Here is a 21,027-nt window from a genome sequence, read left to right as displayed (position 1 = left end):
GCAATCAAAAAATAGCTACTGACAGTCTTTATTACTCAATTATCAGTTCGCTGAGGGATCAATTTACCATAAAACCACTTGTACAACCAGTCCTGTGCAAAACTAATCCCCAGTTACTATGTACAGTGAGCTCTACATTTTTTTCCTGCACGGGTTATTTATTGTATTATAACAAAACAGGATGCACATTTTTATAATTCTACTTCCACCAAATGAACATAAAGTCATGTGTATTGCAATGTGAGTGCTGAATAGTCAGATATTACCTGGAAATGTAATCTGGATATATCAAAGGAATGTGCCAATGTCAGTTACAGAATACAGCAACACCATAACTGCATGGTGTGGAATCTGCAAAGTGATTGATTTTCAACATTTTGACATACCAGCAGCAGAGTTAACAGGGATATTAAACTTAAAAAAGTGTCTTTACATTTTAGGATCAAAAGTGCTGTCACTTTACAGTAAATCAATATACAGCATCTCAGTGATGAGAAGAACTCGGATCCTTTAGTATAGCTACTTTTACTTAAGTAAAGTGTAGAAATACATGTAAAAAGGCCTGCATTTGAAAAGTACAAGTACAAAAGTATTGGCATCAAAATATACTAAGTCAATTTCAGAACCGTGTATATTATATTTAAATATTACTGAGTTCCCCACCCTGTCCGCAGCACTGAGTGGAAAGGAAAGTGTGACGTCCTCGTTTCCCTGTCCCTTTAAGAAGGAGGCGGATCTTAATGGAGGCTCGAGGAAGTGGTGCCTGCCTGGTGTCTGAGGGGATGAACCCCAACCCCTCAATTTAAACCGAAACGGGCGAATTAGAAATTCAAGAGGTTCACAACTATTACACAGACTACTTTCTTTTAATCCCTATCGTCGTTGTTCTCATCACTAGTAAAGTATTTCACATTTTTAGTCCCGTTCATAAACCGAAATATGGGTGAAAACGGGGGATAGTAGAACGAAGCTGGCAACACAGGTTGTCACTTTCCGGCGCGGGAAAAATGATAAACACAGCAGAAGAAAGCTCTCTAATGTAGTCTTCTAAAACGTTAGTTATTAACTAACTCTATGTATGTACATTTTGTCTGATTGAGTGGCTTCATTAAAGGAAGAGGAAGCTAAAGAAACACACCGCTGCTAAAAAAAACAAAGTTTTCGCTGCTAACTTCTTAAAAACGCTAGAAATAATGTCGCGTTTGTAACGCTAGCTAGCTGCCGCGACGCTGTAACGTTAGTTTTCGCCTGACATGCTATGATCTAAATTACGTACGTTACGCAATGAATAACAAGTAAGACGCATCGACCCCTGTACACGGTAGCATGGATCGATACAACGAGGTGAAACTTCAGCTGAAAAGCTGGGAGCAGGGGTTTGTCAAAGACAACCAGAGGAAACCAAACAAGGTAATTTAAACTCTTACACATGCACGATAGCCTAGAGCTAGCAGGCAGCTTAATAGCTAACCCCATAGAAATAAGATAAGATATTCTGTGTGCATGCTGTTGGTCTACAGGGCATATCGCTTATCGTTACAGGCACGTGTTGTTGTTCAATCGTTTCCCTTCCCCCATAATGTCTGATTATGAAAATGCTCTTTCATATCCAGGAGGATATTGACCAAGCTCCAGAGGAGACCAGGAGTGAGTGTGATCATTAACCTGCAACACATAAAGAGAAGTAGATGTAATCCATGTCTAGGATGGACGGTGTGTTCAGAGACAGAAGCATATTACACACTGTGTGTTTATTCCAGAGCTGTATAAAGAATACCGCGGTTTGAAACAAGCCAAAGAGAACAGCAGCAGTGATGCAGTCGGCCAAAACGCAGAACAAGCCAGATCTACAGCTGGGCTCAGCACAGTCCACAAGGTACTCCAGAATGTGTTTGTCCTTGTTGGTTGTTGTTGTTTTTTGTAGACAAAAAAAACAAGTTTGTTCTTTGAGTCTGTGACTATCTGCTTATCGTTGATCTACGTAGGAGACGGACTGTTGGGGAGCCCATCTGAACCGCAGTTCCCAGCCTGCATCTTCTCCCAGACTGACCACTGAAGAGAGAGACGGTCTGAAGGCCTCTGCTCAATACTATGGCCTGAAGCTTAAAAACAACCTGGCGACACTCCGTAAGGTGAGGCTCACTTACTGACCATATTGTGGCAAGAGAGACGGCTGTACACTTGAAAACTTGTGCTTCTTCTTTGGTCCATTTTGATATTCAAGGAGAAACCTGTCTCGCTAAAGAAACCTGTGCTTCCCGGTCGGGTGCCTCTAAACTTCTTGAAAGATGGACCGACCAACAGCCCCGTTGCTGCCGCCGTTGCCATCACTGCCACCGACTCTGAATCCAGGCCAATCACACCAAGGTAATTAAATGCAGGAAAGTGTTGTAATGCATATTATCGGATCTCTATTGACTGATTTACTAGAGTCCAAGGTGATGTCATCACATGTCTTGTTTTGCCCGAATCAACAGTCGAAAACCCAGAGAGATCCAGTTTATAATGATACAAAAGAGAGAATGGTTGCGATTGAATGATCAAATAATTGTTTCAGCTCTAATTGTTATATAATTTGCAATACAGTTCACGGATACTGAGTTTTAAGTGTTTTTGTTTTTACAGCAACTGTTTGCTAAAACCGAGGTACTCTTGTTTGGTCTCTCCCTGTAATTGTGTCCTTTACAGAAGATTTAAGACTGACCTGGGGTCCCTGGCTTCAAAGACACCCCAGAAAATGGAACCCGCAGAGCCTTTTGAATCATTTGAGCCTGTCAGAGATATTTGTCAGGAATCTGCAAGTGCTGCCGGAATTAGTAATATTAGTGTTAGTAGTAGTATGAGTAAAGTTATTAGTTCACAAAATCAAAATGTCTCTTGTCTAGCTTCCCACCCAGCCAGGTCTTCTGCCTTGTTGTCATCATTATCTTCTCCGCGTAGTTCAGGAACTTCAAGAGGAGCTACGGGAACGTTAAATGAAAGCATAGGAACGCCAGGAGACAAAACAGAGAATGTTGAAGCTTTAGGAACGCCACATAAGGGTGATGGTGAGACAGGCGTTGGAACTTTGATTAGCTTGAGAGGAAGCCCTCAGGTTCTTGGTGGTTTCAGAGGAGGAATGGGGGGTAGGGGCGCTGAAGGAAAGCCCTCTCCTGCCAGCAGACTGAGTTTTGTTGACAGGAAGTGGCTCCAGAGGTGTCAGGTGTTTGGAGAGATGGAGGTTGAGGTGAAGCCTGGAGCAGGCAACCAGGAGATAGAGCTAGAAACAGTTAAAGCTAAAGAAAGGGGAAGAGAAACGGAAGAGAAAATACAAGGAGGTGACAGAGGTGGAAATGAAGAAATGAATGCAGAGGGAGAAAGAAGAGAGGAAGTCAACTTGGGAAAAGATGGAGGGTTTAAGAACATTGCGAATGACAAAACAGTCAGTGATAGTGCAGTAAAACCTTCTCTGCAACACACTGGGAAAAGCAGAGCAAGCGTGGAAGAAAAAACGCAAAGGAAAGGAGGTGAGGAGATGGAAATAGGATTGACGCCACCTTTAACGCCAGAAAACGAGAATGAGACTCGTAAGAAATCCAAAGGTGGAAAGACGGGAGGGAGGAAAAGGCAGAGAGAGGCAGAAAAAATGGAGGGAGAGACGACTGAGGAGGGAGGAGTGAAGAAGAGACGTAGGAATGGCAAGGAGAAAGACGAGAGCTCTGATGGAAACCCCAGCACAGCTGAGGTTGGAGGGAAGAAAAAGAGAGCCAAGAAAAAGGGAGACGAAGATGGTGACGAAAAAGAAGAGAAACCGGAACCAAAAAAGGTACGTTTAGTTAGATTATATTCACCTCCACATACTGTGCAAATGAGTTAAATACAGTATTATTCCTGTCAAGGTTCCTCAAGAGAACTTGTTTGGAGAATTAGAGGAGGACATGGCAGCCAAGAGACTGTATAACACTCAGCGTGCCAGACCCAGGTGAGACCAAACCCGTCCTGCTGCAAGATGTGTGACGGAAACATCTCTATTTGTGTTCTTTGCACTAACAATTCTTCATTCCTTCAGCAGCCAGAAAGGCCCAGAGGGTAACTTTGTGAAGATAAATCTGAAGAAGAAGTCTCATGTTAAAGGATATGCACTCAGAGGTGCCGGTCTACGTAAACAGGTACATTTTGTGTTGAGTAATCTCATAAATCAAAACCTCCGTACATTATCCTTCCGAAGAACGGTTGTATTTGTGTGTCTTAATCAAGGATATCATATCAGACTTATAATGAATGTGTGTCATAAATCTCCTGTGTGTTTTTCAGTTGTACATGCAGAAGTTCGAGCTGAAAGGCGAACGTTTTGGTGGAGGTGGAGGGAGGAGGGGTGGATTCAGGGGTGGATTCAGAGGGGGGTTCAGAGGGGGTTTCAGAGGGGGGTTCAATCGGCAGGGTGACACATGCTACAAATGTGGAGGGACTGGACACTGGGCCATGGACTGCAAGGGACCAGGTAATAAAAAGAAAATAAAGAATTGTATAAGTAGCTTGTTTCACAAAGAAAATAATGAGACTGACTGAATTTGTTCATGACTGAGGCTTCAACCCGTATATGGATAGTTATTAATCTCCTTAATTAATGTCATTCTTTTTCATGGTGTTCAACTAAACGGTTCCGTTAACATTATCAGACCATAAAATGACATATTCGTACTTTATTTTGCAGCCCCTCCCCCTCCTGTTTCTGAGGACCAACCTGCTGAGGAGGAGGTGTTTGAACTGCCCACCCTGGAGGAGGTTGCCAGGGCAACAGGCACACTGCACCCTCAGCATCTGGGTACGCCTGTTGAGCTTACTTTTACCGCTTTCTTGCCATTTAACTAAAATAAAAACACTATTTTTTTTTTATCATAATAATAATGTCCTCTTAATAAAATATCTTTATCCTTTGGATGCAGTTTGCAATTAAGCTGCAACTTTGCAAATCAGATCCCAGTTTTGAGAGAAAGAAAAATGTATTTTTTATGTTTGTCAAGCATGTTCAAATCCAAATGTGTTCGTGTGTCCCAGCGGCGTCTCCCAGTATCACAGAGGAGCAGCCGTGCCGAGCTGAAGAGGTGGACGGGAAGCATAAAGACGAGGTGTTGCTTAATGTGATCCGTCCCGACTACGAGCGGCCTCCTCCTCCACCGCCGATGGAACCGCTTTATGAGCTCAAAGATGATGGGAAAGTCCAGGGTAAACACTTAACTGTACTGCTCGCAACTAAGAACTGGATGAAAAATACTGTAGATTTGCTCAAACGTTTTTGTTGTCTTTTGTGGGAAATGTCTGTTGGTGTAGAAACACCTGCTGAGGTCTACGCAGCTCTGAAGGACATGGGCTACCAGTCATTTAGGGGAGGACAAGAGGAAGCCATTATGAGGATCCTGTCTGGTATGCACAACACACACACACACACACACACACACACACACACACACACACACACATCTGGACATCTATCATCTCTGCATTCACGTATGTCTCACTTTATCCTCCAGGTCTCTCTACCCTCGTAGTGTTGTCAACAGGGATGGGTAAATCGTTGTGCTATCAGCTCCCAGCCTACCTGTACGCTAAGCGATCAAACAGCATCACTTTGGTCATTTCACCTCTAGTCTCACTAATGGATGACCAGGTACCTTCTTAAACGCACACAAACAATGACGACACATAAAGAACTGGTCCGACATCGTTGGCAGGTTTCAGTTAACACATTTCTTTGTGAATGTCTGGTGTGTGTGTACAGCTGTCTGGCCTGCCAGCCAGTCTGAAGGCAGCTTGTATCCACTCCAACATGACAAAGAAACAGCGAGAAGCTGCGATAGAAAAGGTAACAAGATTTTAAAACCCCAACATCTACCTGTGTATCTTCTCCCACTCATTTGTCTATACATTATTTCCAATAGTTTCCTTTTCTCTGTCATCTTTAACATATGTTCAGAAGTATTGTCAGCTCATAATGTGTGCTCTCCTTACTCCGTTTCTCCAGGTGAAGACAGGCCAGGTGTGCTTGTTGCTCCTCTCTCCAGAGGCTCTGGTTGGTGGAGGCGGTTCAGGCTCCGGGTGTCTACCCTCTGCTCAGGAGCTCCCCCCTGTGGCGTTCGCCTGTATAGACGAAGCTCATTGTGTCTCTGAGTGGTCACACAACTTTAGACCCTGTTACCTGAGACTCTGTAAGGTGGGTGGATGACGGTGTGGGTCTTGGATCATTTTGTGTTCGTTTGAAGGAAAACACCTGAACATTTTTTATTTATAAAATATATTTTTTTCACAAATCAAGATAATCTGCAGTGCCTGCAGATTTTATTTTCTCTGATTCTGTTGGATCTTGAGCAACAGTCTTTCAGCAGCCAAGCACACATAGACATCCTTGTGTGTCGGAGCTACAGCCGTCACAATATGTGTGTTTGTAGGTGCTGAGGGAGCGCTTGGGAGTGCGGTGCCTGCTGGGACTCACTGCCACTGCCACACAGTCCACTGCTGTGGACATCGCACGACATCTGGACATCACTGATCAAGACGGCATCGCGGTCCGATCTGCAGCAGTGCCTCCCAACCTTTATCTGTCTGTGTCCACGGATAGAGACAAAGATCAGGTGTGATGAGTAGCGTGTTTCTCTGTGTCTGAGCAGAATAAGGCAAATTAAATTATGTGGAGAAAAGTATTTTCCAGATTTCTGGAAATGTATCATTTGTAAATGTATAAAGGCATCATCTACATTTGGTCTCTCCTGTATTTATCTGTTTAGGCTTTGGTGTCCTTGTTGAAAGGCGATCGTTTTGGCTGTCTGGACTCCGTCATCGTCTACTGCACCAGAAGAGAGGAGACGACTCGTGTGGCGGCGCTGCTCAGGACCTGCCTGCAGGGGGTGCTAGTGAAGGAAAACAAACAAATCGGCAGCAGCAGCAGTCAGACACTACACAACCCTATAGGACAGAAAAAGAAAGATCTGGGTAAAGAGTGGATTCATTCATAATTCGTTTGATGTAAAAACTTGAACACAAAGATGGAAAGCTGTTGTGTTACATCCGTCCTCTTCTTAGACTGTTACTACCCTTTTGTCTTCATTCAGCGAGGAAGAAGATTCGCAAACCGCTGAAATGGCAGGCGGAGTCGTACCACGCTGGCTTGTCCGCCTCAGAGCGCCGTCGTGTCCAGAACAACTTCATGTGCGGGGAGCTCCGAATCGTGGTGGCCACTGTGGCCTTTGGCATGGGCCTGGATAAATCTGACGTCCGCGGTATCATCCACTACAACATGCCCAAGGTGGGGAGGTCTTATTCATTTCAAACCTTTTCATCACATTGGAACTTATACATGTTATCCCCACCTGTATCAGTTAGATAACTTTTTTCGTGAACAACAGCAAAGGAAAAACATAGGTTAAGAATTTAAGTAAATCATTTTACCACAAGGTCCATTTAGCAGTTGTTCTGGTTCCTGGTTGTTCTGTTTTTTTTATGGTGACCATTCAAAATGCCAGTTTTCTCCCCATCAAAAATGTCAAGAAATACAAAAAGTACTTTTTCAGGTAAATTCCATTTGAGCTTTAACCCAGATCATACAACCACAACGCTAAAATTAAGGCCCAAAAGTCTTCATTTTCATCGTTATTCCTTTACTGGCGGAAACTCTTGGACTGTTTTTACTTTCTAGAGCTTTGAGAGCTACGTTCAGGAGATTGGAAGGGCAGGAAGAGACGGAGATCCAGCACACTGTCACCTCTTTCTGGACCCCGAGGTAGGACTCTATCTAGCTACTATTTTTACACAATTTTTTAAGCTTATTCTCTGTCTTTCTGGGCTCTCGGTAAAACAACTTGTAGTTGTTTTTTTTTCCAGTTTCAGTGATCTAAAACATGCATGGTAATGGTTATGTCAAACAGTAATTACAAACTAAGTGGATATTAAATTATACTTAGTATTCATCTTATATTATGTTATCTGTATTTCACCAAGGTTTTAACCTAGGTTCTTTGCAGTGGTACATATCTTTCTTCCATAAGTTGAGGTCTGAATTTGTTATAAATGCTTACAAATTTAGACAGTTTATCTTAGGTATGAATTAATTTGGTGTGTGTGTGTGTGTGTAGGGTGGGGACCTCCATGAGCTGCGCCGTCATATCTATGCGGACACAGTGGACTACTACACAGTAAAGAAACTGGTCCAGAAAGTTTTCCCTCCATGCAAATGTAAACAGATACACCAGAAACAACAGGAACTTGTAAAGGTAACTCTCTCTCTATCTCTGTCTGTGTCTGTGTGTGCGTGTGTGTGTGTGTGTGTGTGTGTGTGTGTGTGTGTGTCGGGGTATGAAAATAAAAACTGAAACTCAAACTGTCTTTGTGCCAAGGACATTGAGGATTCGGAGCTACTAGAAATGATGGATATGTGTGATCAAGAGAGCCGCCTGAACCATCAAACTCAGCAGGACACAGTAAATACAGACACACCAGTACCATCTACTGCACAGGTAGGGAGAATATCTTTACTCTTTCTTCTTCACTCTTTCACCCAATAAAAAAATAATTGAAAAGTAGTTAAAAATGCCAATTACAAAATTGAAGTTTTTTTTTTTTTTTTTTAGTGAGTACACATTTTACAAAGTTATCCGAAATTTTGGACAACATGATAAATGATGTGAACTTGTTTTCAGTGCAAGGAGTCATCACATACGAATGTAGCGGAACAACCCTTACAAGACTATAGAGAGGAAGGAAAGGAAGAGAAGAAGGAGGAGGAAGAGAAAGAGGGGCAGACGGCGGAACACAAGGGAGCTGACGGTTCGATGAAGCACAAGGAGGCGCAAGGAGCCAGTGATTGGCTGAGGGACCAGGAGGAGGAGGCCAGTGACTGGCCCAGAGAGCGAGTGTGTCACACGCACGAGAGAGCGATTCCCATCCAAGAAACAGTTGAGACTCTGGACATCACAGAGGAAGGTAAGTGGAAACACACATCAGGGCATGTAGACGTGTTGTTGGACCGAGTCATACAATTCATTCAGAAGTTGAATTGCCTTTCTTTCTTGTTTGTGTATTTCAGGCGTAGAAACGCTGCTCTGCTATCTGGAGCTGCACCCCCAGCGCTTTGTGGAACTTCTACACCCCACCCTGTCTGTGTGTAAAGTCAGCTGCTACAGCGGACCGAGACAGCTGCAGAAAATCACAAAACTGTACGAAACGCCTGTCATTCTATAGGATGCTCTCATGCAGGGCACTGAAAAATAATCCGTATCCTGCACCGCGTGCGACTCCGTTCGATATTTTAAATGACACAATATACTGTTCAGTGTTATTTTACTCGGTTTGCTTTTTCCACAGCTGCCCTCCGATTGCTGTGGTGTTGGCCAGAAGGCGGATGGCGGGTGAGCGGGTGGAGACGTGCGATCAGTTGGAGTTTGATGTTGTTGAGGTTGCGGACACAATGGGATGGCAGCTTGCTCTTGTGAAGAGAGGACTCAGGCAGCTGCAGTGGAGCAGTGGTATGTGTTTCACAACAAAACCTTTTTCCAAAGAAGAGAAAAATATTATAAAAAAAATATAAATATTCAGATATTGTAATAGTTTCAACCAATTACTGTTTTTTAGACTGCCTCTAATCTCCTTCCCTGTCTGTTTCATTACTATATAAAGTGACGCTGGAACAAAATGTATTTATAGAGACACTCAGCAGCAAATTCATTTGTGTTTCAGTTGGCGGACGTAGCGGCGTCCAAGTGGAATTATCCTCCATATCGTTCCACTTCCGTTCCTTCGGCGACCTCAGTGATGAGGAGATGGACAGAGTTTGTGAGTTCCTCCACAATCGAGTGCAGAACCAAGAGAGGACGCAGCTCTACCAGCTGACATTCTGCTTCAAGGCCTTCAAAAGGTAGACGCGTGCAGTAAAGCCCAGCAGCTCCAGTTGGATTTATTACAAAGACCTGTTTTGAGAACATACCAGAAATAAATGAAAAGATAATCTGAATTTGTGCTTGACATTACCTAAAGCAATATTATCTTTTAAATATAGTCTATTTAGCCTGTTTCTGTCTGTTCCTTAATTATGTGCGACGCTATGTGTGTGTTATGGTGCAGTGTTGCGTTCCGGAGCGTATCGTCCTGCCTGGAGGATTTGGATGAGAGTCGCAGTCTCCAGCTGAAAGACCTTCTCTCTGAGTACTTTGACAAGAGGCGAGACCAAGGCCAGGCGCTCGCACCAGTGGAGATCGAGGAGCTCGACAGATACAAGGTAAATCGCGTGTGATGATTATCAATCATGAGCGTTCTGGATGTTTAAACGCCCTTGTGTGTTTGTAGATGTTAGACTGGGAGAATCAGATCAGAGCGGACATCAGAAGTTTTCTTTCCAACCGAAGTGATGAGAAGTTTTCTGGAAGAGCTGTTGCTCGGATCTTGCACGGCATAGGTGAGAGCACCCAAACGCACAATATACAGAATATACAAGTATGTAAGCAGTGGTGGACAGTAACTCAGTAAATTTACTTAAGTACTGTACTTAAGTCCATATCCAGAGGATTTGTACTTTACTTGAGTATTAGATAGCCAGTTATCTAGTCAAAATGATCAAGAGGACTATTAGCCTGTAGAGGGTGTTATAGGATCAATGAATAAATGGTGAGTTTGAAGGTGTTTAATGGAAATAAGGCCGGGCTCAAATAGTAAGGTATTAACACAATCTCTTTTTTTCACTTCATCATGCCATCTCTATCTCTATCTCTCTCAAAAACACCTTAAAAAAAATCCTGTTATTTTTCCAATTCGTCCTCTATTCTTATGGTTATAACGTATGTGTTTTATTTAAGGTGAATCCTCATTTCTGTTTCAGCCAGTCCCTGTTATCCTGCTCAAACCTACGGCAGGGACAGGCGCTACTGGAGGAAGTACATCCAGTTTGACTTCAACCAGCTCATCAGACTGGCCACTCAGGAGATCATCCGCTTCAAGTGAGCAACCCAATGTGGATGCACAGATAGCGGCTTGCACAGACACAAGTCTGCATACATGCAACCCTCACAGTTTTGATGGATTTGGCACAAAAAACTGGCATTTGTTTGCACTTTTATTTCCATATAATGGACATATAATGGAAATAAAAGTGATACATTGTTACATTTTTATACATATACACAATATACATATACACTTTTATTTGTAGACTGTAATTAAATAAAACATATTTCTATTTTTCTAGCTTGGTCTTGCATTGATGTTTATTGTCTCAGGAGTATCTCTTCAGGAAAAAAAAGAAGATATATGTTGCATAGATTAAAAGCTTATCTCGTTTTAGTGGGTTGATCAGTGCATGGACTCAAACCTCAGGGAAAATAAAAACCTAACCCAGAAATGAACTCGTATGACGAAGTAAGTAATAGTAGATTAAAACAAAGTGCTTCATGGTGATCATATAGTGTACACAACCTACTGTATCTTTGTGGGAGAACCAGGAAACAACGACTGGGCCACAAAGTTAGCCATTTCTGGCAATCATTCATCATGATGCATACATTGAAGTAGACTCTCACTTTGGCAGATGAAGAGTAAACTTTAAAAAACCCCAACGTGAACAACATCAGGACACATTTTAGCATGCTAACAGTTGCATATGAGCAATCAAAGCAAACCACAGCAGAATGCCATTATTTTTGCAGGTATTTGGTACAAAGAATTGCATTGGTCCATCCTCTGCATGTCCATATAAATGTTCATCCACTAATATTTCAGTCTTGATAAACGTGTTGGACTGACAAGCTGATCGATGCCGTCCATAGAGCGATGACACCAACATTGCAAAAAAAAAAAAAAGAAAAAGATGTAGTTGTAAAACTACCCATTCAGCCAAAAGATGCATTACGCACTTTGATTAACGAGAAGCTCAAAGGTCCCGTTTTAGAGGTTATTATCAAGTGTTTTATTGGGAGAGCATGTTGACCTGACAACACGGGCTCGTAAAACCTCTGAAATGTACTGTAGAGGTTCAAAATTATGGATTGCTTTTGTTGGAAAGCTGACTTAAGAGAAATCCATTTTCCTCTGTCAGCAGCTACGCGTTGTAATCCGCAATTTGTTTTTACGGCACATGCTTGAGCTATTGGTACACGACCGAAATTAAATGGGCCTTAACTGATTTTCCAAACAAAGCAGAATACAAAATATACTGTATAGGCTACCATACCGACATTAACACATTCATATTAATTTGCCTTCATAACTGGTGTGGTGGGATTTGTAATTCAGTAAATAATATGAAATCAAACTGTGTATCTTATTCTTCAAATGTATGTATTTTTATGTTTTCAGTATAATTTTGACACTGATCTATGGAAGAGGATTAGGGCGACATGTGAATTCTCAGAATTCTGACTTTAATGTCAGAATTCTGACTTTAATCTCAGAATTCTGACTTTATTCTCAGGATTCTGACTTTATTCTCAGAATCCTGACTTTATTCTCAGAATTCTGACTTTAATCTCAGAATTCTGACTTTAATCTCAGAATTCTGACTTTTTTTTCTCAGAATTCTGACTTTATTCTCAGGATTCTGACTTTATTCTCAGAATTCTGACTTTAATCTCAGAATTCTGACTTTAATCTCAGAATCCTGACTTTATTCTCAGAATCCTGACTTTAATCTCAGAATTCTGACTTTTTTTTCTCAGAATTCTGACTTTATTCTCAGAATTCTGACTTTAAAGTCAGAACTCAAAAACAAAACATTTTGAAATGTGGTCAAATAACCACACGGAGGTTCTGGGGGTTTTGGAGTTTAAGGCGTTTGGGTGGCTGGATTAGTTCTCCATCTAATAGGCTGTATACCCTTTTGTTGGTGGGAACCAGGACTCATGTGTGTCACCGTGCTCATTCATAAGCAATGCCCAAAAGTCTCACTTGTATTACAATGTATAGATTACAACAGAAGAAATACCCACTCAACAGACCTCCTCTCTGTTTTAAAAGTGGAGTTTCTCTTCATAAAGCGACAGCAACAGCAGAACACCCCAACCGGACAGAAGGCCGATGTTCTGCAGCAGAAACATCAGCCAGCGTCTCTCGTTGCTGATGTGGACCATTGTGGGGAGCTGGAGGGAGAAAGAGAAGAAGTGGGAATTCCTGTTTGATGCCGGTTACAATGTAGTCTGGTAAATAGTTCTATAGGGGTAAACACTCACCATGTCAGCCAGTCCCACATACAGGAAGAGGCCTGCAGTAATGGCAGCTATCCACTGAGTGGCGGCGAGGTCGGTGGCTACAGACAGAGCGATGTACATGCCGACGAAGGAGGTCATGGCACTGCCGAGGTTTAAAAGCAACGCCTTGCGGACAGACACGCCGCAGTGAAGCAAAATGGCAAAGTCACCTGGAGAGAGAAAGGAGCAACAGGGTGATGTCGAGAAATATTTAATGATCCAAACCAGATGTTGCCCGTCTTTGCGTGCATGTGTTGGTTACCCAGTTCGTGGGGGAGTTCGTGGCAGAACACAGCGAGGGACGTGGCCAGACCGGACTTCCATGACAGGGAGAAAGCGGCGCCCATCGCTAAGCCGTCTGCAAAGTTGTGGATCCCGTCACCGATAGTTATCATATAAGGCAGCAGACGCTGTTCTGCAGAGGTGGACAGAGTAGTAGTTTAGTTGTGGAGCAGTTACAGTGATTACCACACTTTAATGAAAGCGTGCTTGTTTTTGCATGGGAAGAAACTTTTAACACTCGCCTCTGGAGAGTTCCTTCGGCTCTGAAAGAGGTTGCTCAGTCTCTTCGTGGCCGACCTACAGTTTACATGTTGGATACAAACTTTCAGTAACACGTCCCGTTATTGACATAAGATGCATTAGTAACATATTATGCTGCATTCATATGGAATCAGGCAGACAGTGATGAGTCATTGTGACTTGCAGAAACGAATCTTTTATGGAAAGATTTAAAACATTTAGATTATTTGTACTAAAATAAGATGGTGAATTAGATCTGCTTTACAAGCAGCAGCATTTGCCTACATTTCCATTAGTGTCCCATTTCAAACTTCCAAATGTATGAATGTTTCTCACCAGGTCTAATGCTGACTTTGACTTTGTCTTGTCTTTTTGTTTCCTGTCCTGTTGGTACATCTCTAAAACCGCCCCGTGGTCACAGTGGTGTGGCTCTGCTTCTTCCTGAAGAGAGAGAGATACAAAAAAACATTTAGCTTGATGGTTGAGGCAAATTATGTATAGATACATGGTGCGGTGGTGCAGATTTAGCTGTTTCCTATCCTTTAAAAAAGCAACATTTGAAAAGTCACAGCTTTTTTAATGGAATGGAAAAATCAAGAATGGTGTTTCCTTATTCTTTATTTGTGCTGGTATGGAATTTTCCCCTCTTACCCCATGATGATGTTGATGATGGTGATGATTATCTTTATATGTGACCAGAGAGAAGATCGTTTCCAGCAGATAAAATAAGTAGATCCCGCCAATCACTACCAACATCTTGTAAATATAGTCTGGAGTTTCTTCATGGTGAGCGTGCGAGTGCCTGTGGCTGTGGCTGTCCGTTTCGTGAGAGTGCACATGTAAACCTAGAATCTGGACACATAGACCACCAGAATAAGTCCAAATACAACAGCTCTCTGCTCGTTGCAGCTTTAAAAGTGTTTACGTCACTCACGATGGGCAGCAGATGGAGTAAGGCATCTCCAGTCAGCGAGCCGACGGCCATGCTGATGCAAAACTGGATACACAACTGGAAGACGCTGGTGCAGGAGGTAAACAGCAGTATCACGATGCCAAACATGGACGTCAGGGTGATCACCAAATTGGCAATGGTTGCATAGAAGTATCCTGCGAGAGAACAATCAGAACAATTACCTCAACAGGAAAATGTTCTTGTTTTCTTTCAACAAGGTCCCTGTGTCTTTCTGTACACTTACTCTCAGTCTTTGTGAGCTCATCTTGTTTCACTGGTTCTGTGTTTTCTGCACACACTCCGCTCAGGACCTGCTGGACCAGAGCAGGGCTGAGCCGAGCCAAGCCTGTCCGGCCGAGGCCAGTGGAGGCAGAGCTGTTGCCGTCCAGACTGTAGATGTGGACCAGCTCGTTAGCAGAGAAACAAAGCTGGGGGGGAAAAATAGACTGGAGTGAAGTGAGTTTAACATATTGTACTGTAGGTGTTGGGCTTACATGTTTCTGTACAGATGATTGGAAATAAGGATATTTTGCTCATTTAACAAAAACACCCGTCCTCTAGTTTGTTCTACCTGGTCCCAGGTGATGTTTCTTTCATGCCCCTCGTGATGTCCATGGCTGCTCCTCTTCCTCCGTCTTAAACCGCTGTGATCGTGATCAGCGTGTTCGTCTTCCCCGGGTCCATGCTCATGTCTGCCATGTCCGATGTTCAGACTTACCATGAGAGTCTCCAAATCTACACAACACAAATATAACCTACAGTTGAGCAAAACAACTCCAGGATGCAGCTGCTTTCGACGGATATGACTAACTTATCCTTATTTTACAGAAAAATAGTGTTTTTCAGAGATGTAACGGTGTCACTGTTGTTAGTTACCCCCGACAGTGAAGTTCTCCGACCCCAGATGGTCCATGATGTAGTCCAGGAAGAAGGTCTCCTCAGGCAGGGGCCGGCTAATGAAGCAGTGACCTTGCAAGGCGTGATAGAGGACGCGGCCCAAAACTGCACCCACTTCCTGCGTCTGGTCTGGTGATGATGCGTTGACCTCTGTCATGATGTCACTGGCTGTTACACAGCTCTAGTAACCATGGTGATAAGGGAGAGGCGAGACAAAGAGAAAAGGTACACGAATATAACAAATTTAATGATTTACCTTAGACTTTACACAAATTGTCAAGGGCATTTTCCCCTGTTTTATGATTTTTTTTGCAGGTTAATCATTCTTTGAAGCCCTAACTCAATGACAAAAAGTTGTAAAGAAACCACAAGCTGTCGACTTGATCAGCTTTTCCTCAGGGCCATTTCAAGTCAGCATTTTTTTCCCCGACCAGCTGTTTTGTTTTTTGATTGAAAGCTGTGCCAGATAATTGAACACAACTTTGCGATATTCTGGGGACAACTTCAATTTGTCGAACAATTAATATTGTGGTTTGGGAAGATGACACAGTTATATGTGGTAATGATGAACTTCAGAAAGCTTTCTCTTGTAAATCCTGAGTCAGCTAAAAACTATAACTTTGACTACGGAAAGCAGAAAGAAAGACATTTAAACAGTTTACTGTAGCTACAAATTTGAATAATTTCTGACATTACATTTTGTGCCACAATACAACAGTACTACACGTTGAAAGCGGACCCTTTTCGTCATGCTGGTGGTTGCTCCAGTGATGTGGCTGAGTACAGGGCAAAGCCCTGTCTACTGTTGGCTGATCACCCAAGTGTGATAAGATATATAGAGTGATGCATAAGGTTGCGGTCATAGTAACCTTGTACACGCAGTAAAAAAACACTACCCAAGTCACACTCAATGAACTCAATGTCAGAGAGCAAGGAGGTCATAAAGTCGCTTCCTGGTAGCCACAAACGAAATTACGGTACCAATGTTGCATAATCGAATTCGCTTGTTGCCAACAGTATTCACTTGTGACTTTTTCACATTCAAATAAAATAAGTATAAAAATAAGTATGTCTATAAAGTTTGGATGTTGAAGTTTACCTCTCTGTCTGAGGGCTCATAGTGCTCATGAAGCTCTTGAAGAAGCACCTTTAACTCATGAACATCTATGTGCTTGTTTTCGTGATCACCACGGGCGATTTCATGTAGGAAGTGTTGGGCCTCCTCTCCCCATCTCCCCTGCCTCACCGCGGAGCAGACCCGGCTGGGAGACGAGAGGTACAGGACGCATCCATCGGCGAGAGCAGTGAACTGAGACACACCGATGGTTACGTTTTGGCTTCCTTTTGCAGTTCCATCATCTCCGTGGGCGAAGTGATCGCCGATCAGCTGGTGAATAGCATCTGTCAGGTCACACTACGGAGAGTGAAGGACACGCAGATGTATGTAAGTGAAAGAATACTCCTTTTCTATCAAACAACACATACAGAAACAACACCTGCTGAATACGTTTTACCTCTGTTTTGTGTCTGTAAGTGCCACACACACACACACACACACACACACACACACACACACACACACACACACACACACACACACACACCTCACACAGAGATTGCCTACATCTTGACCTGCGCTTGTAAAAGTTGTGATATCATCAATATACTGTATAGGCTGATAACGTGACATGACATTTGACAGTGTCCCAGTTTCTCTCTCTGGATAATCCACACACTTTTTACTGGAACTACTTTTTAACTGAAAAAATAGTCCGCATATAAACATCCCAAAACTAATGAATACTATTTTTTTAATAGTTTGAAGAACATGCATTCCATGCAGTTTGCGTTGACGGCAGAAGAAAATTGTTATCTCAGAAATATTCAAATAAAAGCAAAACGATAAGCGATAAATGACAAAATACATTTTGTCATTGGGGTTGATTGATACATTAAACTGTCAAAACAGGAGACAGATCAGTTAAATCACAACATGTTCTGATACTTGACATGATGGTTATTGTTTGATTGAACCCCTGAATAAAATCATTTTATAACACTTCTTACAATTTCTCTGCCACTTCACTTTTACTTCATTTGATGTCAGTTCGTTGTTAGCAAAATTAATTGTGGAATTTCAACTATTGTCTTTTTGTCTGTTATATATACCTGCAGCCACCTTAGCTGTGTGTCAGCCTACTTATCCTACTTGTCTTGCTCTATCCATTCATGCGCGTAAAGGCAGACATGTAGGAGTTTCAGGGACTTCACTCTCATTCACACTGATAGAATTGCCTGCAAACAGCACCCTTCATAAAATTAGTAGATGAACCAGTTTAGGCAAAACAGACCTAAAACATCTTTGATAGAGGAGACCCTTTAGTCACATTCATGTTCCCATGTTCCTATTTCATTTTAATTGGTTTTAATTATATTCATTCAATAAATTTGTCAATCAACTACATTAAAAGTACAATGGCACACTATTTGAGGTCTTTATAAGAGTCCCCTTTGTAACATTTAAATAACTGCATTGGAACAATGCATGTAAGCTTAAAAATAAAACAATTTATATAGCAATAACTTATAGCCAGAGATGGAGAAAATCTTTAGTTTCTGTTGCTAATAATAGGAATTTCACAGATGCTCAACAATTTACAGCCCAATCTGAAACTTATAATGTGATTTGTGTTATGCCACACCTATTTTCTTTGTATTTGCAGCAGCCCCTACTGGTTGATTTGAATGAAACATATCCTGCAAGTTTTGGGAGGATTGACCCGATGGCTGTTGATTTTGAAATTCAAGAGAACATGTGGTTCTTGAAGAGTGAATGGAGACCCTTCAAGAAATCCACTTATACAACATGGCCGAGGGTCCACAGTTACAGATAATAGCTTTTAGACTTTGACCTCTCGACCGCACCTGCAGTCAGCCACCCGGCTCTTAGAGTTAAGCATAATAAAACGTACCTTTTCACACGACACTTTTCCACACTGCACACGGTTCTCCAGTGTATTAAAGACGGAGCCGAGGGACTCCCGGGTCAGATACTCCTCTCCTGGAGCCACGACGCTAAGCACAGCCCTGTACGCCTCCTCCACAGCAGGAGACCCTGAAACAGAACCGAGCAAACCCCAACTGGCAAGGACCAACAGTGTCGAGAAATACATCTTAAAGCTTTCTTTAAAAAAAACAAAACAAGAAAGATAAGAAAAAGAACCAAAATCGGTTGATGGAGTCAGTCCCACAGTATTTCTACAGAGACATTGAGCTGTATTGAGCTCTGGTCATAGCTGTTATCAGTTTTAAACCACGACACTTTCACTGGACCTGGACTGTGATTGGCTGAGAGACATGTCTCGTGCTGTTCTATACCCTTTAACTAAACCCGTGGTCACCTGTACAGCCTACAACACACCCTGTAGCCCTGTAGGCTGAAATATCAGATATCATGTATGAGATCAGAGAAGATTGATTTTCTAGTTCCATTTTGCTGTGATAGTTGTATTACAGCACTTAATTCTTGTTGGTAGTCCTTGTATGTTAGAAATGTTGGCAGGACGAGGGTTAAAGAGGTGTATTTGGGGCTGGTTTGGATGCATTGACATATGTGTGAGTATCCTGGTTTTCATCAACAGTCACTTGAATCAGCATCACATTCATCAGCTTTTTGACTCCAAACTCAAAATGATTATGACCACGGGTGAAACTTGTCCATCTTCACACCAGCCATCTTTTCACACTTTGCTTACCTACTGGTGGGACTTTGACTGAATACACTGTAATGATGAAACAAGTGTGTGATTTGTTTCAGCTCTGTGAAGACCGACACCTGTTCACCGCTGTGAGCAGTTTGGATTTTGGCAATTGAGCTGCTTCTTTCTGTTGGGTGAGAAAGTGTCTGAAACTGGGATGGCGGCCTATTATTGTAATAAAGATTTATAGAGAAAGGATGGAATAAACGTTGTTATTTTGTGTTCTGATGAAGAGATGTAAAACACTTTTGTGTGTGTGTGTGTGTGTGTGTGTGTGTGTGTGCATGTGTTTGATATGTGTGCATGTGTGTGAATGCGTGTTTGTGTGTACGTTACTGTGTTAACCACCAGGTGGAGCAGCTGCTCTGTGTAATCACAGCAAATAATGCATCTGAGTTACAATCCCGTGACTTCTGCAAGTAACTTCTGCAAGTAACCCGTAACCTGTAAAAAAAATGTATGTAACTTGTATTTAAATGTATCCTTTTGATTATTTAGGTTGCATAACACTTAAAGGAAAACACCACCGCATTTCCATACTGAACTATGTTCTGCTCTGATGTTAGACGAGGTGATACATACCTCCCTCTCCTCTGTGCGTGCACTCAATGGCTCTTGCGCGGACTCCGCGCAGCGCTAATTTGCTAGCATGTAGCTTGTCCTTAGGATCCAAAGGGGGATGAAGTTAGAAGCGACCAAGCACTTCCACGTTGTCCCTATTTAAATACGGTTACGTGAGTAGTTACACGACCCAAGTTTGGTTACACAAAATGAAACATGCCAATTTTTCTAAGCGGATAACAAGGATAACTAGATAGTATGGCGGAATAACAACTGGAAGCACTTTGACGTCGGCGCAGTAATATCATCACTCAAAACATGACGGGACTATATACCTTCTGCTTGTTTTCACAACCCTGTACGATCCACGTTATAACCATGATGTTTGATTGTTCACAAACTATCTTACTACAACCTGATGCTTCCTCAACTGTGCACAAACTACTACAGGTAGTGCAGGCGACGGCGTGCAGGTCACGTAGGTTCTATTGACGGAAGTAAGAGGGGGAGCGGAGTGATGATATTACTGCGCCGACGTCGAAGTGCTTCCAGTTGTTATTCCGCCATACTATATAGTTATCCTTGTTATCCGCTTAGAAAAATTGGCATGTTTCATTTTGTGTAACCAAACTTGGGTCGTGTAACTACTCACGTAACCGTATTTAAATAGGGACAACGTGGAAGTGCTTGGTCGCTTCTAACTTCACCCCCCTTTGGATCCTAAGGAATATACGGGGACAAGCTACATGCTAGCAAATTAGCGCTGCGCCGAGTGCGCGCAAGAGCCATTGAGTGCACGCACAGAGGAGAGGGAGGTATGTATCACCTCGTCTAACATCAGAGCAGAACATAGTTCAGTATGGAAATGCGGTGGTGTTTTCCTTTAATATGTTGCACTTTATTTGTTTGATTTAAGTGATATGAAATTATTTTGAAATATTTCTTAAAGTGTTTTTTAGAAGCAAAGAAGGGACGTTTTTTCTTTTGTTAGATTTCTAATTTCATAGGAAATTTACAATAAGGTAGTTTTTTGCCATATTATTCCACTATATATCCTCTGTCTGCTTCTATTAAATCAACTACTACCCATAACTTTATCATTGCACAAAATCAAGGAGCTGGTTTAACAATGACTTGA

The 21,027-nt window shown here is 42.3% G+C and overlaps 2 protein-coding genes across 2 annotated transcripts; one reads left to right on the top strand and one right to left on the bottom strand.

The window, feature by feature from the left end:
- The first annotated feature begins 944 nt into the window (after positions 1-944).
- Positions 945-11,205, top strand: recql4 (RecQ helicase-like 4). Its single transcript, XM_084032128.1, has 28 exons — positions 945-1,410; positions 1,614-1,647; positions 1,761-1,876; positions 1,986-2,132; positions 2,225-2,367; positions 2,689-3,805; positions 3,879-3,961; positions 4,049-4,148; positions 4,294-4,480; positions 4,694-4,804; positions 5,038-5,205; positions 5,311-5,403; positions 5,511-5,647; positions 5,759-5,842; positions 6,002-6,190; positions 6,426-6,608; positions 6,762-6,966; positions 7,086-7,279; positions 7,670-7,753; positions 8,106-8,243; positions 8,367-8,486; positions 8,670-8,952; positions 9,056-9,185; positions 9,334-9,494; positions 9,706-9,883; positions 10,090-10,243; positions 10,312-10,420; positions 10,841-11,205. Exons 1-28 carry the CDS (start codon positions 1,327-1,329, stop codon positions 10,960-10,962), a joined length of 4,854 nt encoding a protein of 1,617 aa, XP_083888254.1. The 5' UTR covers positions 945-1,326; the 3' UTR covers positions 10,963-11,205.
- A 1,560-nt stretch (positions 11,206-12,765) lies between these two features.
- On the bottom strand, positions 12,766-19,306 carry slc39a4 (solute carrier family 39 member 4; the record flags this gene model as incomplete). Its single annotated transcript, XM_084031496.1, has 13 exons — positions 12,766-13,091; positions 13,182-13,369; positions 13,462-13,614; positions 13,724-13,778; positions 14,058-14,162; positions 14,373-14,573; positions 14,656-14,828; positions 14,918-15,101; positions 15,245-15,408; positions 15,550-15,751; positions 16,670-16,984; positions 18,543-18,754; positions 19,300-19,306. 13 exons carry the CDS (start codon positions 19,304-19,306, stop codon positions 12,963-12,965), a joined length of 2,088 nt encoding a protein of 695 aa, XP_083887622.1. The 3' UTR covers positions 12,766-12,962.
- Between the last annotated feature and the right edge of the window lie 1,721 nt (positions 19,307-21,027).

The sequence above is a fragment of the Eutrigla gurnardus genome (assembly GCF_963514095.1).
Source record: "Eutrigla gurnardus genome assembly, chromosome: 17".
Taxonomy (NCBI): domain Eukaryota; kingdom Metazoa; phylum Chordata; class Actinopteri; order Perciformes; family Triglidae; genus Eutrigla; species Eutrigla gurnardus.
Note: the sequence above shows the minus strand (reverse complement) of the source record. Positions and strands in the feature narration are given on the sequence as shown.

Excerpts from the sequence above, each read along its gene's own strand:
- recql4 (XM_084032128.1), top strand. The coding sequence starts at position 1,327 with ATGGATCGATACAACGAGGTGAAACTTCAGCTGAAAAGCTGGGAGCAG. Across the intron at positions 3,806-3,878 it reads AGAAACCGGAACCAAAAAAG|GTTCCTCAAGAGAACTTGTT; the intron begins GTACGTTTAGTT and ends ATTCCTGTCAAG. Across the intron at positions 5,206-5,310 it reads AGATGATGGGAAAGTCCAGG|AAACACCTGCTGAGGTCTAC; the intron begins GTAAACACTTAA and ends CTGTTGGTGTAG.